The sequence below is a fragment of the Lissotriton helveticus genome, chromosome 5_1 (genome assembly GCF_964261635.1).
Source record: "Lissotriton helveticus chromosome 5_1, aLisHel1.1, whole genome shotgun sequence".
Classification (NCBI taxonomy): Eukaryota; Metazoa; Chordata; class Amphibia; order Caudata; family Salamandridae; genus Lissotriton; species Lissotriton helveticus.
In genome coordinates this window covers 480,373,675-480,396,254 of record NC_136065.1, presented here as the reverse complement: position 1 = coordinate 480,396,254, position 22,580 = coordinate 480,373,675, and the positions used below count along the sequence as shown (strand labels likewise).

General features: G+C 48.9%; 1 protein-coding gene across 1 annotated transcript in view; it reads left to right on the top strand.

Annotated features, from left to right (window-relative positions):
* Nucleotides 1–22,580, top strand: part of EFHD2 (EF-hand domain family member D2) — a 102,292-nt gene that overhangs the window by 40,031 nt on the left and 39,681 nt on the right. Inside the window, exon 2 of the mRNA XM_078642790.1 lies at nucleotides 166–313. Coding sequence (XP_078498916.1) covers nucleotides 166–313 — 148 coding nt within the window. The remainder of the gene's footprint in view (nucleotides 1–165; nucleotides 314–22,580) is intronic.

The window sequence follows — 22,580 nt, the reverse complement described above, 5'->3', positions numbered from 1 at the left end:
GATCTATATAGATCGCTTTCCACTGATGCATCTTTTTCAATGGTGTATTTGTTTGTGCATTTTGTAGATTCTAGTTCTTAGTTTGAATTCCAATAGATACTTGAGTAATCGGTTATGTTGTCTGGGAGCCAATATCTAATTTCTTACTTTTTTGGGGCACATTAGGTATGATGCTGGTAAAGATGGCTTTATTGACCTTATGGAACTCAAATTAATGATGGAAAAACTTGAAGCACCACAAACACACCTTGGACTGAAAAACATGATCAAAGAAGTAGATGAAGATTTTGACGGTAAACTTTCGTTCAGGGAGGTAAGAGATTGTTTTTACTTTGCAGCTCGTAAAATCCCCACCATAGCTGCTTGTTTTTGCTTTTTCTGTTAGCTTTTCTTGAGTAATGAAACTTTCTTTGATTACTGTGTCTCCGTCTTGGCTGTAGTATTTATTTAAGACTTTATCCTACCTTACATTAGGCTACATTTCTTTTGTAAGCTCTGTTTGGAGTTTGGATATGATTATACACTAAGCTCACAAACTGCTTTTTGTGACAGATTGTCCAGTCATTACTAAATGTAAGGCCAGATGTACGACCATTTGCTTTTGCGACTCGCAAATTGCGAAAATTTTTGACTTGCAATTTGCGACTCGCAAAAACATATGTACAACATTGTCAGAGACACTGTTAGCAATTCCCAATGGGGTTGCAAAATGCGAGGCTCATTAGTATTAATGAGCCACTCGCTATTTGCGACCCCCATTGGGAATGCTGGCCCTCCCAGTGATGGTGGCCTGCTGGGCTCAGCAGACCACCATGTCTGAACTGCTTTTCAGTAAAGCAGGTTTTTTTTTAAATTTTATTTTTTTACAATTCAGCCCTTTTTTTCCTTAAAGGAAAACGGGATGCATATAAAAAAAAAAAAATTCATTTCATTTGGAGGTCTTGCCTACGCAGCGCGCATGCGCTTCTTAGGAAAGAGACCTTTAACCATCGGTTCCCTTTTTCTGCCAAGAACGTGCACGCGTTCCATTGCCTTCAATGGCACCGGGGGCACGTTTGGCGATTCCCTTGCGGGAGGGAGCAGCTGTAGCCATATGTTATTAATTATCACACCTTGCTGCTCGCTCCCGCAAGGGAATCGCGCAGGCCCCCTCCTCTCTCCCTCCCCTTGCTGGCGCGTGCGCTTGTGCTTGTTAGATTTTCACTTTGAGGCAGGGAATGTCAACTGATAGTAGGTGGTGGCGCTTATGCTCGAGGTACCTTGAAATGTGTCGCAGAACTATATTTTTATTTTACACGAGGGGCCCGCATGACATTTGCCCCCATGCACCCTAAGCCCTTCTGACCTGACAGTCCTCCTGGTCCATCTTCTTCATGAGCCGACGAGCTGAGCAACAAATAGTACTAGAGTCAAAAAAAGCGTCACGTTACCAGACTCTCTTAAAGTGTAAGGACCCGAAGTCATCCCTGCTGCACTGGAAATAAACAAATATCCATGAATTTCATGAGGCAGCCGGGCATTCCCAAACAGGCTGTTCTTGCATCGCCTCGGCCTCGGCAATTGTCTCTCTAATTTGGCAAAGTCTTCGACACCGATGGGCCTTGCATGTGGAGAGCGTCTTTGGAGATTTGCATCAGCCCCAATGCCTCCCACGGGGGCAGAGAATAGATTAAACACCCTTGCAAATGCACAGAGAAGTGCATTGATACTGGATAACCAGCCTGTCCACTGGCTGCGCCACCGTCGCCCGGGTCACCCTGCCGTCCTCCTGCTCCTGTGTGAGCACCAGGGCCCTGGCAGTTCCCATCCATGGCGCTGCTCTCTGTACAAAGGCCTTTTTATGCTCACTCTCACACGTCCGGTGGCACTGTCTTTGATGTAAGAGCCAGTACTGATTATACTGAGCCTGCCCTGGAGGCCCCCTGCTATCCTGGAGTGCAGCCAGGCTCGGCTCTAAGTGTACACCTATGCAGAGTAGAGGGGGAACGCGAGCCTATGAATGGAACTGAAGGCTGCAATAAAACGAGGAGGGCGAACACCAGGGGGCGCTCTCCCGCCACCAACTCCACAGCGAGCATCTTCTGTGCGCCAGACGGTGACCCACGAGGAAATTGTAACAGTGGCTCGCCATATATCACAGCGTGCCCAGAACAGAGAGGGCGGCCCGAGCTGTGCAGTACTTGGGTTCATTCACAGCACGTACACGGCTGGACAGTATCTCCGTATAGAGCATTGCTAGAAAGAACCTGCCTTGGTATGTATAAGTATGACTTTTCCTTAAAAAAAAAAAAAAACAAGCATTGGCATAGCCAATAGGTCTCGCTTTTGGGACCTTTATAAGTATTTAGTTATGCAGCACAATATCCTTGATGCAACAAAATCAACGCGGAGCATCTGAAATTAAGGCAACAGCTAATGAGATGGCTTTTCCTAGCTTATTCAAGACTGACTAACTGAGGGTACTTGTAAAGCGCACTAATGCTGAGGCGTCTTGGCGCTGAATCTGGTTCTAATGTATCTGCTCTCATTGGTCAAATGATTCTTATAGCGCCAAGAGACTCTTTGAGTGTGTGAATGTGCTTTATAAGTATGCCTAAATAATTAGTTCACCCATGTAACTCTTAAATAGAATGCCAGTCTTATTGATGAAACCCTTGCCTAGATGGGTAAGTCCTAGTTGATTACAGAAGTCAGAGAAGAGGGACACTTTTCTCTATGGCATGTAAAACAATAGTGAAATAGAACTCTGTTTGAAACAGCTTTTACAGCCTTTCCAGCCAAGCTTTTCCTCTTTACAATATTCCCGGCTGTAAAACTGAGCCTTTTTAGGTCTCGCGCCTAGTTGTGCACTGTGCACGCTATTGGCCAAAGGTGGGCGCATTGCTCTGCCCACGGCCTATTGGTGTCTAGTAAGCACTTGGTGCGCGTAATAGACACCAATAGGCCGTCAACGTGGTTTCAATTATCGTGCCCGGCCACGGGCGCAATACTTGAAACCGAAACCAGGGCTCGTTTTTCTTTACTTTTGGTATAAGCGCGGCACCCATGCTTTACTTTTCATGTTATAAGTAAAGCGTGGGTGCAGCGATTATACCAAAGGATGTATAATAGAAAAAGGACAGAGGGATCAATTAACTATTTTATTTTTGTACAAGGCACAATCAATTCCCTGTCGTTTACAAATTTCTTACATCTAACTAAACATAGTTCTATAAAATACACGTCATAGGACGGTGCTAGATACAAAGAAAATCAAATACATATACATCAAACATAGTATATACAAAACCTATATCAAGACAAAAAGTCACGTATAAATCACAATAACACATGTAGAACAATACATGTACACAATATATACAACATTTACAAAAAACCCTAAATACACTCCTTATTCTGAGTAATACACTCCGAGGACGTCACCTATGCGCCTGAGGTATCACACCTCTTATCTTTTATCTCTAGGCGCCCTTACTTTAAGGGAAAAATTCAAAATTAATAAGACTCCTCCTAGTTTTGTCGAAGCAGTCGCGGTTGCGTTTCAGCCATTCATTTCTTGCATCTTCATCAGGACAAGGGTATGGATATATCTGGAGTTAATTCTTCAATCGCATAAAAAGGTGGCACCATCCATCAAATATATCGAGGGTACACAAATACCCACCAGTCGGAGAAAGTTCTCCACCTCGCTGCCTGCTTACGGTGCCGCATCCACAAAGCGGACGTGTGGTCCAAGCTCTACTCGCTCTGTAGCGAGTAGAGCTTGGACCACACGTCCGCTTTGTGGATGTGGACCCCGTAAGCAGGCAGCGAGGTGGAGGACTTTCTCCAGCTAACAGGGAGACGCCCGGTGATTACGTGGACTTGCACTAAGCCCCTACACAAAGGATTTGAGAGAGCCCTTGGATCCAGCTGAGGTGGGTATTTGTGTACCCTCGATATATTTGATGGATGGTGCCACCTTTTTTTGTTTTTTTTGTTTGATGTATATGGATTTGATTTTCTTTGTATCTAGCACCGTCCTATGACGTGTATTTTATAGAACTATGTTTAGTTAGATGTAAGAAATTTGTAAACAACAGGGTAATGGATTGTGCCTTGTACAAAAATAAAAGTTGATTGATCCCTCCGTAATTTTTCTATTATACATCCTTGATGTCCAATGCTCAGGTAGAGGAGGGTCATTTGGGGATACCCCCTTTATTGTTAAGCGATTATACCAAAAGTAAAGAAATAGAAAAAAAATCTATTTCTTACTTTTGGTATAAATGCGGCACCCGTGCTTTACTTATAACATTAAAAGTAAAGCGTGGGTGCCGCGATTATGCCAAAGGTAATGAAATAGAAAAAAAACCTATTTCTTTACCTTTGGTAGAAATAGATTTTTAGAAATAGATTTTTTTTTTCAATTTCTTTACTTTTGGTATAATTGCAGCACCTGAATAGGTCTCGCATTACTGAAAATTTGAGCTATTGCCGTTGCATTATTGTTTGCAACAGCAATAGCTCAAACTTTTAGTAATGCGTGACCTATTGCATTGCAAATGCTTGTTGATATTAAGTGATGAAATGTGGCATAGCTTTATGCACTCCTAGAACTAAGAGTTCAATTATATGTCCACCAGCCAACTGTTTTTTTTTTCCTATGTCTACTCATCCCTGATGTTCTCCATTATTTATGAAAAGGAATTTTAAGTGTTTTAGTCTCTCGCGGAAACGCCTAATATCACCACACCTGCTGCTCCTGGCATACTTCTTTCTCTGTTTACAGTCGAGCATAACAGCCAGCAAAGGAACCTAGATAACGTGTGTGAATAAACATTGAACTTGGGATGCATGATCCAATCAGGAATCCGTGTCCTCGCCCAGCCCATATAAGGAATCTCTTGAGCGGCTGTTCCTATGTATTTATTGCTGGGCTAGTGCAAAGTCTACACGTTTCCCCTCGTTCATGCATCACTTCAAAGCGTATTTTTTAATGCTAATCATATTCTAGATTTTGAGTACTTTTGTAATTTTCGTGTTTAACAGTGTTCTCACTTAATAATTTTATTTATTAGACTTACTCTGGTTGTAGTCATCTTGCCAATACTCGGAAGCTTTCCTTTCCCGGTAAAGGTAGCTGTGTGGTGTTTGAGTTCTTGCTGAGGTGCAGCATTTCAGTTTGGGCCATTATCCAATCTAGCAAGGCCTTCATAGTGCTTTTGGATTGGCGCCAAAAGCTCTGGATGTTTGTTTTTTCTAACACTTTTATCCATCTCGTTGTTTGTATTAAAACACATTTGAAGGTATATCCGTGTATGTTTCCGTAAATGCTGAGCAGCCTCAGTGTCTCGAAGGTTTAAGCAGAAAAAGGAAGCTCAAGGAAGGGTTTGTGTGTATATACTAGGTCTTTTACATGTTTAGGTGCTTTTATTGCACAGAATGCAACGGCGTAAACACCCACATTCCACGGGGGACCAAGAAATGCAAAATTTGTCATTGTTCCCAGTGAAATATGGATTTCATCATTATAAAGATGGCCCCATACCAGCTCGGTAGATTTTAGCATTGTCAGGAGTACGAGGATTATGTAGCAAGGTTTTCTAAATTACGCGGCAAAGAATTCAATGGTTGTACTATTTTCATGCACAAGAAACAAACTTCTTTTTGGTGAAATCTGTTCAATTTGGCAAATGCTTTAATCCATAATTATGTGGCAAACACTGCAGCCACATAATTTCATAGAGTCCCCACTATTGTTTTATTTATTTTATTTATTTATTTATTTTTAGTCCTCATTTGCCTTGCCCTCCTTTCTAGACTCGTCAACCACCTAGCGTGTCCGCCATCACAAGACATCCGATCTTTACCGTCTATCATACCAAGACACAAATTTATGTTATTGGCGAGAGGAGAGTTTCAAAGTATGAGGTAGGAAGGAGAGAGTGCGGACCCACTCTTGCTCTGACTCCATCGTGGTGTTTAACAACATGCTGGACCAACAATTCCAACGAGGGGCCCTGGTCCTTGGAGTATACTGGGCATAATCATTGGACCCGGGGGAAAAAAAAAAAAAACCCGGAACCATTATCTCCACTGAACCAACAGATCCCAAAAGGCCACATTTCTTTTGCTCCCAGGTCTAGCAAGGTCCACTTTAGATGTTTCATATAGCGATGTCAACCAACCAGAGTGCGAAGGAGCCTTGTTCTCCACCCAGACTTTACAAATTTGCCTTCTGGCCAACAGAATCGCATAGAACAAAAAGGACCTAGCCTGATCGGAAATACCTGCCTTTAAGCCAAATATGATTAATGGCAGCGTAAGAGACAATGAGATGTTCAAAATAGAGTCCAAGGTAGTTTTCACTTCATTCCAGAAGCAGACGATGTAGGGACAGTCCATAAACATGTGTACGTCAGAAGCTTCACTGTAGTTGCATTTATTACATTTCTTACCAGGGAGAAACTTAGACAGTCTCAGGGGCGAAAGATAGGCTCGGTGTACAGTATACAGTATATAAGTGGTTCCGCCTGAGCCAAGCCGGTTTCACGATTTTATACAGGAGGGTGAAAGATTTTACCCATATCTCTTCACACTGGAAACCTACCACTTCCCCCCCCGCCCCACAGCTCATCTGGCAATACAAATTCTCCATCCACTTCGTCCAGTAGGCTCCAGTACCATAGGGCTACCTCCTTGCCCCCCCCCCCCCCCCCCTGCCCGTTCTACCAGCTGCTGTTCCAAGGTGCAGATCTTACCCAATGGAACCCCTTTCCTGCTCATGACCCTAGCCCAACTTTCTAACTGTAGATATTTAAATATAGAAAATCCTGGGCCCACCAATTCCCGTAATTCCTCCCAGTCCCTCAGCACCCCGTCTGCCAGTTGCTCCCCCCATCTTACTATCCCAGCATCCCTCACCGGAATGGACAATCTATCTTGTAAACATAATGGTAACCCGGGGGAGTCCCACACTGGTGCATAGTTGGAATAGTAGGCCAACCCCATTCTCTTTCTGATCTGAACCCAGGCTTTCGCCAGGGACAGCAGGATTTTTAACTTGACCTTTTTGAAAAACTTCTGGTCCCCAAATTTAAATAGGAACCCGTTGATTGACATGTCCGCCCCCACCAGCATTGCTTTAAACCTCGTCCCAGAGGATGAGCCCAGTGGTGATTTTAAGAGCATTCTCGAGTGGGACAGCAGGAAAGCCCATGCATAATGTTGCAAGTCCGGCAGAGCAAGCCCTCCTTTCTCCCAACTTTTTCCACGCCAGTCTAGTAGACTTATAGTTCCAAATAAAGGAGTTGATTTCTCGCTGGCTTTTATCCAATGATTTGGCATCAAAAGCCAGGGGGATGGTGTTGAAAATATAAGTACATTTAGGCAAGATAGACATTTTGATCAGATTGACCCTACCCAAGATGGTCAGTGGGAGGTGAGACCATGATTTAATTAACTTCCTACATTCATTGTGTACCCGCTCCCAGTTGATTTGGGCGATGTTTCCAATGTCTTGGACAGCCCGAATACCGAGGTAACTCATAGATGTTGTCACCCCCAGATGTATGTTGGGGATATTCCATGCCATGATTTCCGTTTTACTAGCGTTGATCTCATACCCCGATATACGTCCAAACTCCTCCGCCCTCTTAACTGCGGGAAATGCTTTTTCGGGGTCTGACGTAAAAATCAAAATATTGTCCGCATATAATGCGACCCGCCTCTCCCACTCTCCGAATCTAAATGGGAAAATGTTTTCTTCTCCCCTCAGGACCTAGGCAAATGGCTCAATATACTAATCGAATAGGAGGGGAGAGAGCGGACACCCCTGCCTCGTTCCCCTTGTGATTTTAAAAGGTTCTGTCAAGGCACCATTAACCAAAAGCCTTGCCGATGGGGTGCTATACAGAAGAGAGATGACGCGACAAAAACCCTCGCCAAAGCCGAACTTCTTCAACACAGCATCCAAGTATTGCCAATTGACCCTGTCGAAGGCCTTTGTCGCGTCTAAAGTGAGTGTAGCTAGTGGAGTAGAGAAAGCCGAAGCGATGTCTATTGATCCAACCAAATCGTATGTCAGGTCAGAAAGCTGCCACCCTTTGATAAATTCCTTCTGATCTTGCTGTACTATGTCTCCAATCACTGACCCCAATCTAGCAGACATGATGGAAGCAAAGATCTTATAATTGCTATTTAAATGAGAAATCGGTCTGTAAGACCCACATTCTATTGAGTCTTTCCCTGGCTTGGGGATCAAGACAATAGTCTCCTCTCTCCAAGATTTTGGGGGGGCTGCCCCCTTCCTTAGTATCTCAATAAAGAGGGTCGTCAGTGTTGGGACTACTGCGCTGCCCAGGGCTCGGAATAGCTCACCAGGCAGACCATCAGGGCCTGCCGCCTTCCTTCGCTTGCGTTGTCCGATGGCTTTACACACCTCTGCTTCTGATATTGCCATCTCCAAACAGTTGCTCTGAGCTGTTGCGATAGTTGGCAAAAAGATATTGCCCAACCATATGTCCCTTCTCGCCTCGTTATTCGGAGTGTCCTCTCTGTAAATCCCCTCGAAAAACTCAAACGCGCGCCCTATCTCCTGCTTGGAGGTCCTTACGGACACCTCCCCCTCCAACTTTATCTCTCTGATATAGTTCTTGGCTTGTTCCGCCTTAACTTTCCAAGCCAGGATCCTTCCAGCTGCTTCTCCGAACTCAAAGTGCGCGATCTTACTGGCCTCCCATCTTTGCGCCACCCTCTTGTAGGATGTTCTCCAGCTGTCTTTTCATCGTCCCTAACTGCTTTTGCTCATCTAGAGACCCAATGGGGTCCCCCAGTTTCTGCTCCAACAACTTCATCTCGATCTCGAGTCTGTCTATCATCTCTCTATATGCTTTCCGCCTATAAGAGGCTCTGTTTGTAATGCACCCTCTAAGGAAGGCCTTCAATGTTTCCCAAACCGTTGTTACAGCTGCAGAGTCTAGGTTAACCTCCAGAAACGATGTCGTTTCAGATACCAAAAAACTGACTTCCTCCTCTTCCAACAAAATAGTACGGTCAAACGACCAGGAGGGATGTTTTGTCTGGGGTTCGAGTCTAAGACTAAACATTAAAGCAGCGTGATCCGACAGATGGGACGGAAGGTATTCTATGGCAGTTAGCATATCTTTAAGACCATAACTGAATAAAGCATAATCTATTCTTGATTTGTGCTTATATTTCAAGTTGCAAAAGGAGACCCCTAATTTGTAACCAGCCCTTTCCCTCCAAAAGTCTGCCAAGCCAAGTTGTGTCATTGCTGCTATAAGGGTTTGCCTAGATTTGGAGGGTACACTGGCTCTAGAGCTGGGTGTCTTGTCTAATTTCGGGTTGAGCACAATATTAAAGTCGCCCACCCATATTATGGGGTCTTGAGTGGAGGTCAGATGGTGCCTAATAATATCCAAAAAGGATTGGTCATCCGAATTAGGGCCATAGTAGCCAACCACTGTACAGATCCAGCCATCCACTGAGATTCTCAATATGAGCCATCTCCCACTTTGGTCCTCCTTAGAATCCAAAATCTGGACTTTCGCAGATTTCTTAAAGATAAATAGGATCCCTCTTATGTTTGCGTTATGGTCAGTGCAATAAAAACTGTCTATCCATCTATGCTTTTTTAATAAAGCTTTAACCTCTGCCTTCAAAAGATGTGTCTCCTGCATGACCATGATCTGCGCGGGGGAATCTCTAAGATATTGCAGAATTCTGTCTCTTCTGCCCCTCACGCGCAGACCATTGACATTCCAGGACAAAAACTGGACTGACATCAACGTTTTGAATTTCAACACCTCCCCTGTTTACTCCCTCCTAGCTAACATATTTGACTGAAATTTAGTTTTTTCCCAACTAAGACAGCTATCATTCGTATGGAGAGCTACCTTATGAGGAATTTTTGCCATTTTCCCCCACCCCTGGAAAACACACCCATACTTACTCCGACCAGATGTGATGCTCAATTTGCGTCCACAGACAGTCCCCCCTACTCCTGCACCGCATAATACTACTGGACCATCCGGCTACCCGTGAGACTAAGCAGCGGGACCTAGAAATCTTCCCCCTTTTGCAAATAGTGATTGCTAGTCTTAACCCGAATCCTAGTGCTTTGTTATTTTGAATTGTATTTTTTATATATATATATATATATATATATATATATATATATATATATATATATATATATAATTTTTTTTAACCTATTCATACTTTCTTTTATTTCCTAAAGCCCTATTCCGGCCATCATGCCACTGATATCTGCAAAGAGGGAGGCCGTATTTGTCCTATCTCGCTCACATTTTCGTTCCAGGTTGTTTAATACCCTGCAGTTAGAGACCACTCCGGAGATTTAAGAAAAGACATTTAGCCTTCTCCGCTATTACCTGGTCTGTTATTTTAAAGGATCTCAAATTAGGATTAAAATAGTTGAATTATTAACTTAGACCCCCTCTCTGAGCATGGTCGTTGATTGATTCCAAAAGTTTGTCTGCCTCCGCAGGTGATCGTACATTATGCATCTTATTATTATACATCACACGTAAGAACGCGGGGAACCGCATCTGAACCGTTGCCCCAAAAGACCTGAGCTTATCCATTCGCTGACCAAGCTCCCACTGTCTATCCAGCCTAGTTTGAGAGAGATCTGACCGTATCTCAAAGGGGTAGTCAAGGCCCTCCAATGTTTTCGCTTTTAAGGCGAGATTCAGTATTTTTTCCTTAAGGGAATACGTGAGAAAGTTAACCAAGATCTTCCTGGCTTTGGTTCTACCGGGATTTAAGCGGAAGGGGTCCCGGTGTGCCCGTTGGATATCTTTGTTCAGCTCCTCCTCTGATTCTTCAAGATTGAGAGAGACTTTCAATGTCCTGACCACAAAAGCCTTGACATCCCCTCCTTCTTTTCCCTCAGGGATCTTCAGAAACCGAAGGTTGTTTCTCCGTGAGTAGTTCTCCAATGACTCGACTTTCTCTCGCATAACATCCCCCTCACGTCGTAGATTCTGAATTTTGAATTCGGCTCTCTCAAGATTAGATTTCAAAAGCCCCACTGTACCTTCCCATACCTCTGTTCTCTCACAATGGCTGTCCACCTTTTTCTCTAGGATCTCACATGAGGACCTAATCTCATTCTGGTTAGCCTTAGATACAGAGAAATCATTTCTTATCTCCTCCCTCATTGAAGTAATAGAGGCCACTAGAGCCTCGAGTGTATTTCCGAAACTCTTTCCGCACTGGCCCTCCTCCTCCTCTCTCTTGTTGCATTGCCAGTCTCCTCTAAAACTGCTGATGAAAGCTCTTGATTTCCACCATCCCGCTCCAGCTCTGGCTCTGGACCTGGTTCTGGATCTAATACTGAGGAAGGGGATGACTCGGCCATCCTTAGCTGCTCGAAAGTAGGAACTGATGTAGGCAGTGATGGTATAGTTGTTGAGGTGCGGGCATCAGTGGCTGGCAATAAGTCCAATACCTGGGGCAGCACCTTAAAAAGGAACGCAGGGAAGGTGTCACCCTAGTAGTATAGTTCCTGCCCCTAGCTTTCGCTCCCTTTCCCGTCTCCTTATTATTTCTTTTCTGATTGCCCCTAGTGCTTCTCAATATTCCCGCCTCAGCGACTATTCTTGTGACACTAGGACTCCTGCTACTTTTCCCGGACTTTCTACCTCACTAATTATGCATTCTGGGACTTGCAGTGCTTTCCCAGCTTTCTGACTTTTTAGGGGCTCGGCCTACGCCCACGAAGTGGGAGGAGTTTCGAGCTCCTAATGTTAAAGGGAAAAAAAAAGTATCTCTAGGGCTATGGCCAGACACATTCCAGACACATTCCTTAGTGTTTTCTGACATCTGCCTAGTGATTCGTCTTCGCTGTGCTGTGTATTTTGTAGCATTGATGTGATAGGCTGTAAGTAATTTACGCGTGCCCGATGTGGCATAATGTGTGCGAGAACGTGCACGGCAGAGTCATTAATCTTAATTAGGAGCTGTCAGAGTGCCCGTGTAATGCAATCCAGATGGTGTGTGCGCGTTCACCATCTAGCAGTGCGTTTGTAGATTAGCTGAGTCAGACCGTCTTCACATAGTTTCTAAAAACGTTAGACAAATGTGGGCTTATATACCAGCGACGTGCATCATTCCTTTGGGACGTAAATACACTCTAAAAGCGCCTGTGGTCCAGCGGACACCCACAGCAAATATACGGCTGACTACAGATGAAGACAAGACGTCTAAAGCCAGCTTGTTTGTTTTGTTTTTCAAGGAGGGTTTTACAGGGTATGCAGGGAGTCTCTGATTAATTGATATGCCCAGACAGCCAAGACAGCCGCTAGTCCTGGCTCCGTGCCTAGAACACGCAGATAAACCCCCCCCCCCGAGCTCTCACCTTCCACTTGCCCACCCGCCCACAGTCTGCTGCTCCCTTACTCTCCCTCCACCCCCCCCCGCTCACCGTGTAGCTGTCTCAGTACAGCCGTGTTGCTGAGAGGTCGAGGCCAGGCCAGACTGCAAGACCGGCCACAGTTCGGATCAGCAACGGGAGAGCAGCGGGAGAGCTGCGGGAGAGCAGGCGGACGTGGCGGAGGTGGTGGCTGTTTTTTTTAGCACCTCGCCCTCGCACTCACACTCGCACCTATGTTCCGTGCGGTCCAGTCCGACCGATGGTGTGTGGTACTTAAGTCCTTTAACGGACCTACGGGTGCGATTACGGAGCAGGCTGCAGCCTCCTTGCAACTGTAAAGATGGGGTTCTGGCGTCTCGAACAACAAAAGTTCTGTGAGACTAAAGGCGCCTCCGAGGTACCGAGCTGCCGGTAATGCTGTGCTGATAGTGCCGGTTTGTTGCTTTGTTGGCTCGAGGTATTTAAATCGGCAGATGGAGATGAGCGGAGAGCCGGCGGCCGACCGGCAGCCTGCTTTCCTTCTCCTTTCTCGCTACGGTGGCTATTCCGCTTCCCTCTGTGGCAGCAGCACCGCAATCTCCTCGAGGCAATGGCGTTTCTGGCGTGCTGTCGATTTCTGCTCTCTGGCTCCCTGTATCGATTCACTCTCAATCTGGCATCCATCCAGGGCCGAGTACTGGTGTAATGCTAGTATTTGTTATAATAGTCCTGGCAACATCCCAAAATAACATTGTCATCTTCAGCACAAACAAATGCCCTTGAATCCCATATGTTTCAGCAAACACATTTGCTCAATCGTTTCTTACACGCATTCTCGTTTTGTGAAGCCCACCTAAATCATGTGTATCGTAATATTAGCTAAAACAATTAATTACCATAACAGCATCAGTCATCCGAGATATAAAAAGCACAACGTGATTAGAAGCATTCGGTGTAACAGCCTTATAGACCAGTTATTCTTAGCCTATGGTCCGCAGGCCCCTGGAGGTTTAAAAACATACGTTTGATAGTCCGCAGCTCTTTAAAAAATTAAATAACCGCAAAAAAAATGAAGTATAAGAAAATACAAAAGGAAAATTGAATATGCTAACACGCTCAGTAAACGCGGAGGAATCTGATGATGCTAAAAATGAAGTTGGTATCCGTATCTTGATTGTGGGAGCAGCGCAGGTACAGCAGCACATGGAATCTACTATGGCCGCCGGGTGACTCAAAGGAAGCACTATCAGATGACCACAAAAAGAGAGGACGCATTGGAGCACAAACAGCAAAATGTTATGCTAAGGAACAACAGATTGTTTGCTCTTTTAGAAACTAAACTTGTTAGGCATTCCAACCTTCCGATTCAAATTCCGAGTTATGCATGTTTTGGTTTGTGAAGTATATCAGATTACAAATGTGTGTATTTGTTTGATGCAGCCTTGCGTCTGTGTTTTGTCTATTGTTCTGACGTTCGTATCAGTGAAAACTCTTAGGTCGAAGCCCCTGGCTAAGAGTAGTGATTCACTGGGGGCCCACGGAAGACAACAGTATAAGAACCGCTGTAGACTATTGTTCAACGTGCTGATTCTAGGCAGTTAGAACCACTGTTGGAATTCAAAACCCGCTCCAAGTCAGACCAAGCAGCAGACTATCACAGCAACAAAAGATTTGAAGAAAAGTTGTTTTCTCCACCGTTACAAAGAACAGATTCCTCTTGCCTTGCAGGGGCGATGCCCACAGCACAACCGCACTAACAAAGTATATATACAGCATGAAGCTCTGACAAAAATGTGAACTTAATACTTCAGTACCAAGAGTAGGAGCACTGAAAATCGGCAATAATGACCAAACTTGCACGTTATTTCAAACTAAAATAGTGAGAGTGACAGCATGAGAGACAGCAGAGTAAGAGTGACAGCATGAGAGACAGCAGAGTGAGCGTGACAGAATGAGAGACAGCAGAGTGAGCGTGACAGCATGAGTGAGCGTGACAGCATGAGTGAGCGTGACAGCATGAGTGAGCGTGACAGCATGAGTGAGAGTGACAGCATGAGTGAGAGTGACAGCATGAGTGAGAGTGACAGCATGAGTGAGAGTGACAGCATGAGTGAGAGTGACAGCATGAGTGAGAGTGGCAGCATGAGTGAGAGTGGCAGCATGAGTGAGAGTGACAGCATGAGTGAGAGTGACAGCATGAGTGAGAGTGACAGCATGAGTGAGAGTGACAGCATGAGTGAGAGTGACAGCATGAGTGAGAGTGGCAGCATGAGTGACAGCATGAGAGGCAGCAGAGTGAAAGAGACAGCAGAGTGAGAGTGACAGCATGAGAGACAGCAGAGTAAGAGTGACAGCATGAGAGACAGCAGAGTGAGCGTGACAGAATGAGAGACAGCAGAGTGAGCGTGACAGCATGAGTGAGCGTGACAGCATGAGTGAGCGTGACAGCATGAGTGAGCGTGACAGCATGAGTGAGAGTGACAGCATGAGTGAGAGTGACAGCATGAGTGAGAGTGACAGCATGAGTGAGAGTGGCAGCATGAGTGAGAGTGGCAGCATGAGTGAGAGTGACAGCATGAGTGAGAGTGACAGCATGAGTGAGAGTGACAGCATGAGTGAGAGTGACAGCATGAGTGAGAGTGACAGCATGAGTGAGAGTGACAGCATGAGTGAGAGTGACAGCATGAGTGAGAGTGACAGCATGAGTGAGAGTGACAGCATGAGTGAGAGTGGCAGCATGAGTGACAGCATGAGAGGCAGCAGAGTGAGAGAGACAGCAGAGTGAGAGTGACAGCATGAGTGACAGCATGAGTGAGAGTGCCAGCTTGAGACAGCAGAGTGAGAGTGACAGCATGAGTGACAGCAGAGTGAGAGTGACAGCCGAGTGAGAGTGACAGCATGAGTGACAGCATGAGAGGCAGCAGAGTGAGAGAGACAGCAGAGTGAGAGTGACAGCATGAGTGACAGCATGAGTGAGAGTGCCAGCTTGAGACAGCAGAGTGAGAGTGACAGCATGAGTGACAGCAGAGTGAGAGTGACAGCCGAGTGAGAGTGACAGCATGAGTGACAGCATGAGAGGCAGCAGAGTGAGAGAGACAGCAGAGTGAGAGTGACAGCATGAGTGACAGCATGAGTGAGAGTGCCAGCTTGAGACAGCAGAGTGAGAGTGACAGCATGAGTGACAGCAGAGTGAGAGTGACGGCATGAGTGACAGCATGAGAGGCATGAGTGACAGCATGAGTGAGAGTGACAGCATGAGTGAGAGTGACAGCATGAGTGAGAGTGACCGCATGAGTGGGAGTGACAGCATGAGTGACAGCATGAGTGAGAGTGACAGCAGAGTGAGAGTGACAGCATGAGACAGGAGAGAGAGTGACAGCATGAGAGGCAGCAGAGAGAGAGACAGCAGAGTGAGAGTGACAGCATGAGTGACAGCATGAGTGAGAGTGACAGCATGAGTGACAGCATGAGTGAGAGTGACAGCATGAGGCATGAGTGACAGCAGAGTGAGAGTGACAGCAGAGTGAGAGTGACAGCAGAGTGAGAGTGACAGCAGAGTGAGAGTGACAGCCGAGTGAGAGTGACAGCCGAGTGAGAGTGACAGCCGAGTGAGAGTGACAGCCGAGTGAGAGTGACAGCCGAGGGAGAGTGACAGCCGAGTGAGAGTGACAGCCGAGTGAGAGTGACAGCCGAGTGAGAGTGACAGCCGAGTGAGAGTGACAGCCGAGTGAGAGTGACAGCCGAGTGAGAGTGACAGCCGAGTGAGAGTGACAGCCGAGTGAGAGTGACAGCCGAGTGAGAGTGACAGCCGAGTGAGAGTGACAGCCGAGTGAGAGTGACAGCCGAGTGAGAGTGACAGCCGAGTGAGAGTGACAGCCGAGTGAGAGTGACAGCCGAGTGAGAGTGACAGCCGAGTGAGAGTGACAGCCGAGTGAGAGTGACAGCCGAGTGAGAGTGACAGCCGAGTGAGAGTGACAGCCGAGTGAGAGTGACAGCCGAGTGAGAGTGACAGCCGAGTGAGAGTGACAGCCGAGTGAGAGTGACAGCCGAGTGAGAGTGACAGCCGAGTGAGAGTGACAGCCGAGTGAGAGTGACCGCATGAGTGACAGCAGAGTGAGAGTGACAGCAGAGTGAGAGTGACAGCAGAGTGAGAGTGACAGCAGAGTGAGAGTGACAGCAACCGCATAAGAGACAGCAGAGTGAGAGTGACAGCAACCGCATAAGAGACAGCAGAGTGAGAGTGACAGCAACCGCATAAGAGACAGCAGAGTGAGAGTGACAGCAACCGCATAAGTGACAGCAGAGTGAGAGTGACAGCAACCGCATAAGAGACAGCAGAGTGAGAGTGACAGCAACCGCATAAGAGACAGCAGAGTGAGAGTGACAGCAACCGCATGAGAGACAGCAGAGTGAGAGTGACCGCAAGAGAGACAGCAGAGTGAGAGTGACAGCATGAGAGACAGCAGAGTGAGAGTGACAGCATGAGAGACAGCAGAGTGAGAGTGACAGCATGAGAGGCATGAGTGACAGCAGAGTGAGAGTGACAGCAGAGTGAGAGTGACAGCAGAGTGAGAGTGACAGCAGAGTGAGAGTGACAGCAGAGTGAGAGTGACAGCAGAGTGAGAGTGACAGCCGAGTGAGAGTGACAGCCGAGTGAGAGTGACAGCCGAGTGAGAGTGACAGCCGAGTGAGAGTGACAGCCGAGTGAGAGTGACAGCCGAGTGAGAGTGACAGCCGAGTGAGAGTGACAGCCGAGTGAGAGTGACAGCCGAGTGAGAGTGACAGCCGAGTGAGAGTGACAGCCGAGTGAGAGTGACAGCCGAGTGAGAGTGACAGCCGAGTGAGAGTGACAGCCGAGTGAGAGTGACAGCCGAGTGAGAGTGACAGCCGAGTGAGAGTGACAGCCGAGTGAGAGTGACAGCCGAGTGAGAGTGACAGCCGAGTGAGAGTGACAGCCGAGTGAGAGTGACAGCCGAGTGAGAGTGACAGCCGAGTGAGAGTGACAGCCGAGTGAGAGTGACAGCCGAGTGAGAGTGACAGCCGAGTGAGAGTGACAGCCGAGTGAGAGTGACAGCCGAGTGAGAGTGACAGCCGAGTGAGAGTGACAGCCGAGTGAGAGTGACAGCCGAGTGAGAGTGACAGCCGAGTGAGAGTGACAGCCGAGTGAGAGTGACAGCCGAGTGAGAGTGACAGCCGAGTGAGAGTGACAGCCGAGTGAGAGTGACAGCCGAGTGAGAGTGACAGCCGAGTGAGAGTGACAGCCGAGTGAGAGTGACAGCCGAGTGAGAGTGACCGCATGAGTGAGAGTGACAGCAGAGTGAGAGTGACAGCAGAGTGAGAGTGACAGCAACCGCATAAGAGACAGCAGAGTGAGAGTGACAGCAACCGCATAAGAGACAGCAGAGTGAGAGTGACAGCAACCGCATAAGAGACAGCAGAGTGAGAGTGACAGCAACCGCATAAGAGACAGCAGAGTGAGAGTGACAGCAACCGCATGAGAGACAGCAGAGTGAGAGTGACCGCATGAGAGACAGCAGAGTGAGAGTGACAGCATGAGAGACAGCAGAGTGAGAGTGACAGCATGAGAGACAGCAGAGTGAGAGTGACAGCAGAGTGAGAGTGACAGCAGAGTGAGAGTGACAGCATGAGTGACAGCATGAGAGGCAGCAGAGTGAGAGTGACAGCATGAGTGACAGCATGAGAGGCAGCAGAGTGAGAGAGACAGCAGAGTGAGAGTGACCGCATGAGAGACAGCAGAGTGAGAGTGACCGCATGAGAGACAGCAGAGTGAGAGTGACCGCATGAGACAGGAGAGAGAGTAACAGCATGAGAGGCATGAGTGACAGCAGAGTGAGAGTGACAGCAGAGTGAGAGTGACAGCAGAGTGAGAGTGACAGCAGAGTGAGAGTGACAGCATGAGTGACAGCATGAGAGGCAGCAGAGTGAGAGAGACAGCATGAGTGACAGCATGAGTGACAGCAGAGTGAGAGTGACAGCAGAGTGAGAGTGACAGCAGAGTGAGAGTGACAGCAGAGTGAGAGTGACAGCAGAGTGAGAGTGACAGCAGAGTGAGAGTGACAGCATGAGTGACAGCATGAGAGGCATGAGTGACAGCAGAGTGAGAGTGACAGCAGAGTGAGAGTGACAGCATGAGTGACAGCATGAGTGAGAGTGCCAGCTTGAGACAGCAGAGTGAGAGTGACAGCATGAGTGACAGCAGAGTGAGAGTGACAGCAGAGTGAGAGTGACAGCAGAGTGAGAGTGACAGCATGAGTGACAGCATGAGAGGCATGAGTGACAGCAGAGTGAGAGTGACAGCAGAGTGAGAGTGACAGCAGAGTGAGAGTGACAGCAGAGTGAGAGTGACAGCAGAGTGAGAGTGACAGCAGAGTGAGAGTGACAGCAGAGTGAGAGTGACAGCAGAGTGAGAGTGACAGCAGAGTGAGAGTGACAGCAGAGTGAGAGTGACAGCAGAGTGAGAGTGACAGCAGAGTGAGAGTGACAGCAGAGTGAGAGTGACAGCAGAGTGAGAGTGACAGCAGAGTGAGAGTGACAGCAGAGTGAGAGTGACAGCAGAGTGAGAGTGACAGCAGAGTGAGAGTGACAGCAGAGTGAGAGTGACAGCAGAGTGAGAGTGACAGCAGAGTGAGAGTGACAGCAGAGTGAGAGTGACAGCAGAGTGAGAGTGACAGCAGAGTGAGAGTGACAGCAGAGTGAGAGTGACAGCAGAGTGAGAGTGACAGCAGAGTGAGAGTGACAGCAGAGTGAGAGTGACAGCAGAGTGAGAGTGACAGCAGAGTGAGAGTGACAGCAGAGTGAGAGTGACAGCAGAGTGAGAGTGACAGCAGAGTGAGAGTGACAGCAGAGTGAGAGTGACAGCAGAGTGAGAGTGACAGCAGAGTGAGAGTGACAGCAGAGTGAGAGTGACAGCAGAGTGAGAGTGACAGCAGAGTGAGAGTGACAGCAGAGTGAGAGTGACAGCAGAGTGAGAGTGACAGCAGAGTGAGAGTGACAGCAGAGTGAGAGTGACAGCATGAGAGGCAGCAGAGTGACAGCATGAGTGACAGCAGAGTGAGAGTGACAGCAGAGTGAGAGTGACAGCAGAGTGAGAGTGACAGCAGAGTGAGAGTGACAGCATGAGAGACAGCAGAGTGAGAGTGACAGCATGAGTGAGACTGACAGCAGAGTGAGAGTGACAGCATGAGACAGCAGAGTGAGAGTGACAGCATGAGTGACAGCAATCAATCAATCAATCAATCAATCATGGGCATTTATATAGCGCACTACTTACCCGGAGGGTCTCAAGGCGCTTGGGGGGGGGGGTGCTGCTACTGCTCGAACAGCCAGGTCTTGAGCTTCTTCCTGAAGGAGAGGTGGTCTTGGGTCAGGCGCAGGTCGGTCGGGAGGGAGTTCCAGGTCTTGGCGGCCAGGTGGGAGAAGGACCTTCCTCCTGTTGTCGATCTTCAGATGCGGGGGACGTCGGCGAGGGCGTGACTGGCTGATCGGAGGTGGCGTTTGGGAGCGTAGAAGTTGATGCGGTTGTTGAGGTAGGTCGGGCCTTGGTCGTGTAGGGCTTTGTGTGCGTGGGTGAGGAGACGGAAGGTGATTCTCTTGTTGACGGGGAGCCAGTGCAGGTCTCTCAGATGTCCGGAGATGTGGCTGCGTCGGGGGATGTCGAGGATGAGTCTGGCTGAGGCGTTCTGGATCCGCTGGAGTCTCTTCTGGAGCTTGGCGGTGGTTCCGGCGTAGAGGGCGTTGCCGTAGTCCAGTCGGCTGGTGACGAGGGCCTGGGTGACCGTCTTCCTGGTCTCGGTGGGGATCCACCGGAAGATCTTTCGTAGCATGCGCAGGATGTTGAAGCATGACGAGGAGACGGCGTTGACTTGTCTGGTCATGGAGAGGGAGGAGTCCAGGATGAAGCCCAGGTTGCGTGCGTGGTCTGTCGGTGTGGGTGCGGTGCCCAGGGCGGGGGGCCACCAGGAGTCGTCCCAGGCGGAGGGCGAGGAGCCCAGGATGAGGACTTCCGTCTTGTCTGAGTTCAGTTTCAGGCGGCTGATCGTCATCCATTCGGCTACATCTTTCATCCCTTCGTGAAGGTTTGCTCTGGAAGCGGCGGGGTCGTTGGTCAGTGAGAGGATCAGCTGGGTGTCATCGGCGTAGGAGATGATGTTCAGGTTGTGTTGGCGTGCGATGGCCGCGAGGGGGCTCATGTAGACGTTGAAGAGGGTGGGGCTCAGCGAGGATCCTTGCGGGACGCCGCAGATGACTTCGGTGGCCTCTGACTTGTACGGTGGTAGGCGGACTCTGTGTTCTTCCGTCGAGGAAGGAGACGATCCATTCCAGTGCCTTCTCCTGAATTCCGACGTTGCTGAGGCGCTGCACTAGGGTGCGGTGGCAGACAGTGTCGAATGCCGCGGAGAGGTCTAGGAGGATGAGGGCCGCTGTTTCTCCGTTGTCCATCAGGGCTCGGATGTCATCGGTGGCAGCGATCAGGGCGGTCTCGGTGCTGTGGTTGGCTCGGAAGCCAGACTGTGAGGGATCGAGGGATCCATTCGTCTCGAGGAAGGCGGCCAGCTGTTTGACGGTCTTCTCGATGACTTTGGCTGGAAACAGGAGGAGCGAGATGGGGCGGTAGTTCTTGAGTTCGGTGGGGTCCGCTGTTGGTTTCTTAAGTAGAGCGCTGAGTTCGGCGTGCTTCCAGCTCTCCGGGAAGGTGGCGGTGTCGAAGGAGGTGTTGATGATGTCCCGCAGGTGGGGTGCGATGACAGCGTCGGCCTTGTTGAAGACGTGGTGAGGGCAGGGGTCGGTCGGAGATCCGGAGTGGATGGAGTTCATCATGCGGACGGTGTCATCGGTGCTGATCGGAGTCCAGGCGCGGAGGGTGGTGGTGGGTGGCGTTGCTGCGGTCGTTGTGTGCGATGGTTGACTACTGAAGCTGTTGTGTATGTCCGCGATCTTGTTGTGGAAGTAGGAGGCGAGGGAGTTGCAGAGGTCTTGCGATGGGGTGATGTCGTTGTTACCGGCGTTGGGGTTGGAGAGCTCTTTCACGATGTTGAAGAGTTCCTTGCAGTTGTGTGCGTTGTTGTCCAGTCGGTCCTTGAATGCAGTTTTCTTGGTGGCGCGGATCAGTTGGTGGTGCTTCCGGGTGGCAAGCTTGAGGGTGGTCATGTTGTCCGGTGTAGGTTCCCTTCTCCAGACTTTCTCGAGGGCTCGGCAGTTCTTCTTGGAGCTCTTGAGTTCGTCGGTGAACCATGGGGCTTTCTTGCTGCCGGGTCTGCTGGGCGGGGTCCTCAGAGGGGCGAGTTCGTCCGCGCAGTTGCTGATCCACTTCGTGAGGTTGTCGGCGGCCTGGCTGGGGTTCGCTGAGCTGGCGGGAGGGTGCTGACTCAGGGAGGCGGTGAGCTGGTCGGCTGTGATCTTGTTCCAGCTCCTTCGGGCAACCTGTTGCTGGTGGTGGTGGGTCGTCGTTCTTCTGAAGGTGAAGTGGACGCAGCTGTGGTCCGTCCAGTGGAGTCCTGTGGCGTGGCTGAAGGCGATGTCTTTGCTGGATGAGAAGACGGCGTCGAGTGTGTGTCCGGCGAGGTGGGTGGGGGTGGTCACCAGTTGCTTGAGTCCCAGGTTTGCGAGGTTTTCCAGCACGGTGGTGGTGTTGCGGTCGTCGTTGTTCTCCAGGTGGAAGTTGAGGTCCCCGAGGAGGATGTAGTCGGTTGAGGGGAGGGCGAGCGGGCTGATGAAGTCGGCGATGTCCTCGCTGAATTGTGTGCGTGGTCCCGGGGGTCTGTAGATGAGGGTGCCTCTGAGGGTGGTCTTGGGGTTGACGTGGATCTGGAAGTGCAGGTGTTCGGCGGGTGCGATGGTGTCGTCGGTGTTGGTCGTGATGCGGATGGTGTTCCTGTGGATGATGGCGATGCCTCCTCCTGTCTGGTTGACGCGGTCTCTCCGGATGATCTTGTAGCCGTCCGGGATGGCGATGGCGATGTCGGGTGCTGAGGAGGCGTTCATCCAGGTTTCCGTGAGGAAGGCGACGTCTGGGGCTGTGGTGTCGAGCAGGTTCCAAAGCTCGACGGCGTGTCTGTGGACGGAGCGGGTGTTGAGCAGGATGCACTTCAGGTGGGTGCTGCTGGAGTTCGGCTTGGTGGGTGCTGGTGCCGTGCAGGTCCGGGTGCAGGAGAACTTGCAGGCCTGGCAGATGAAGGGT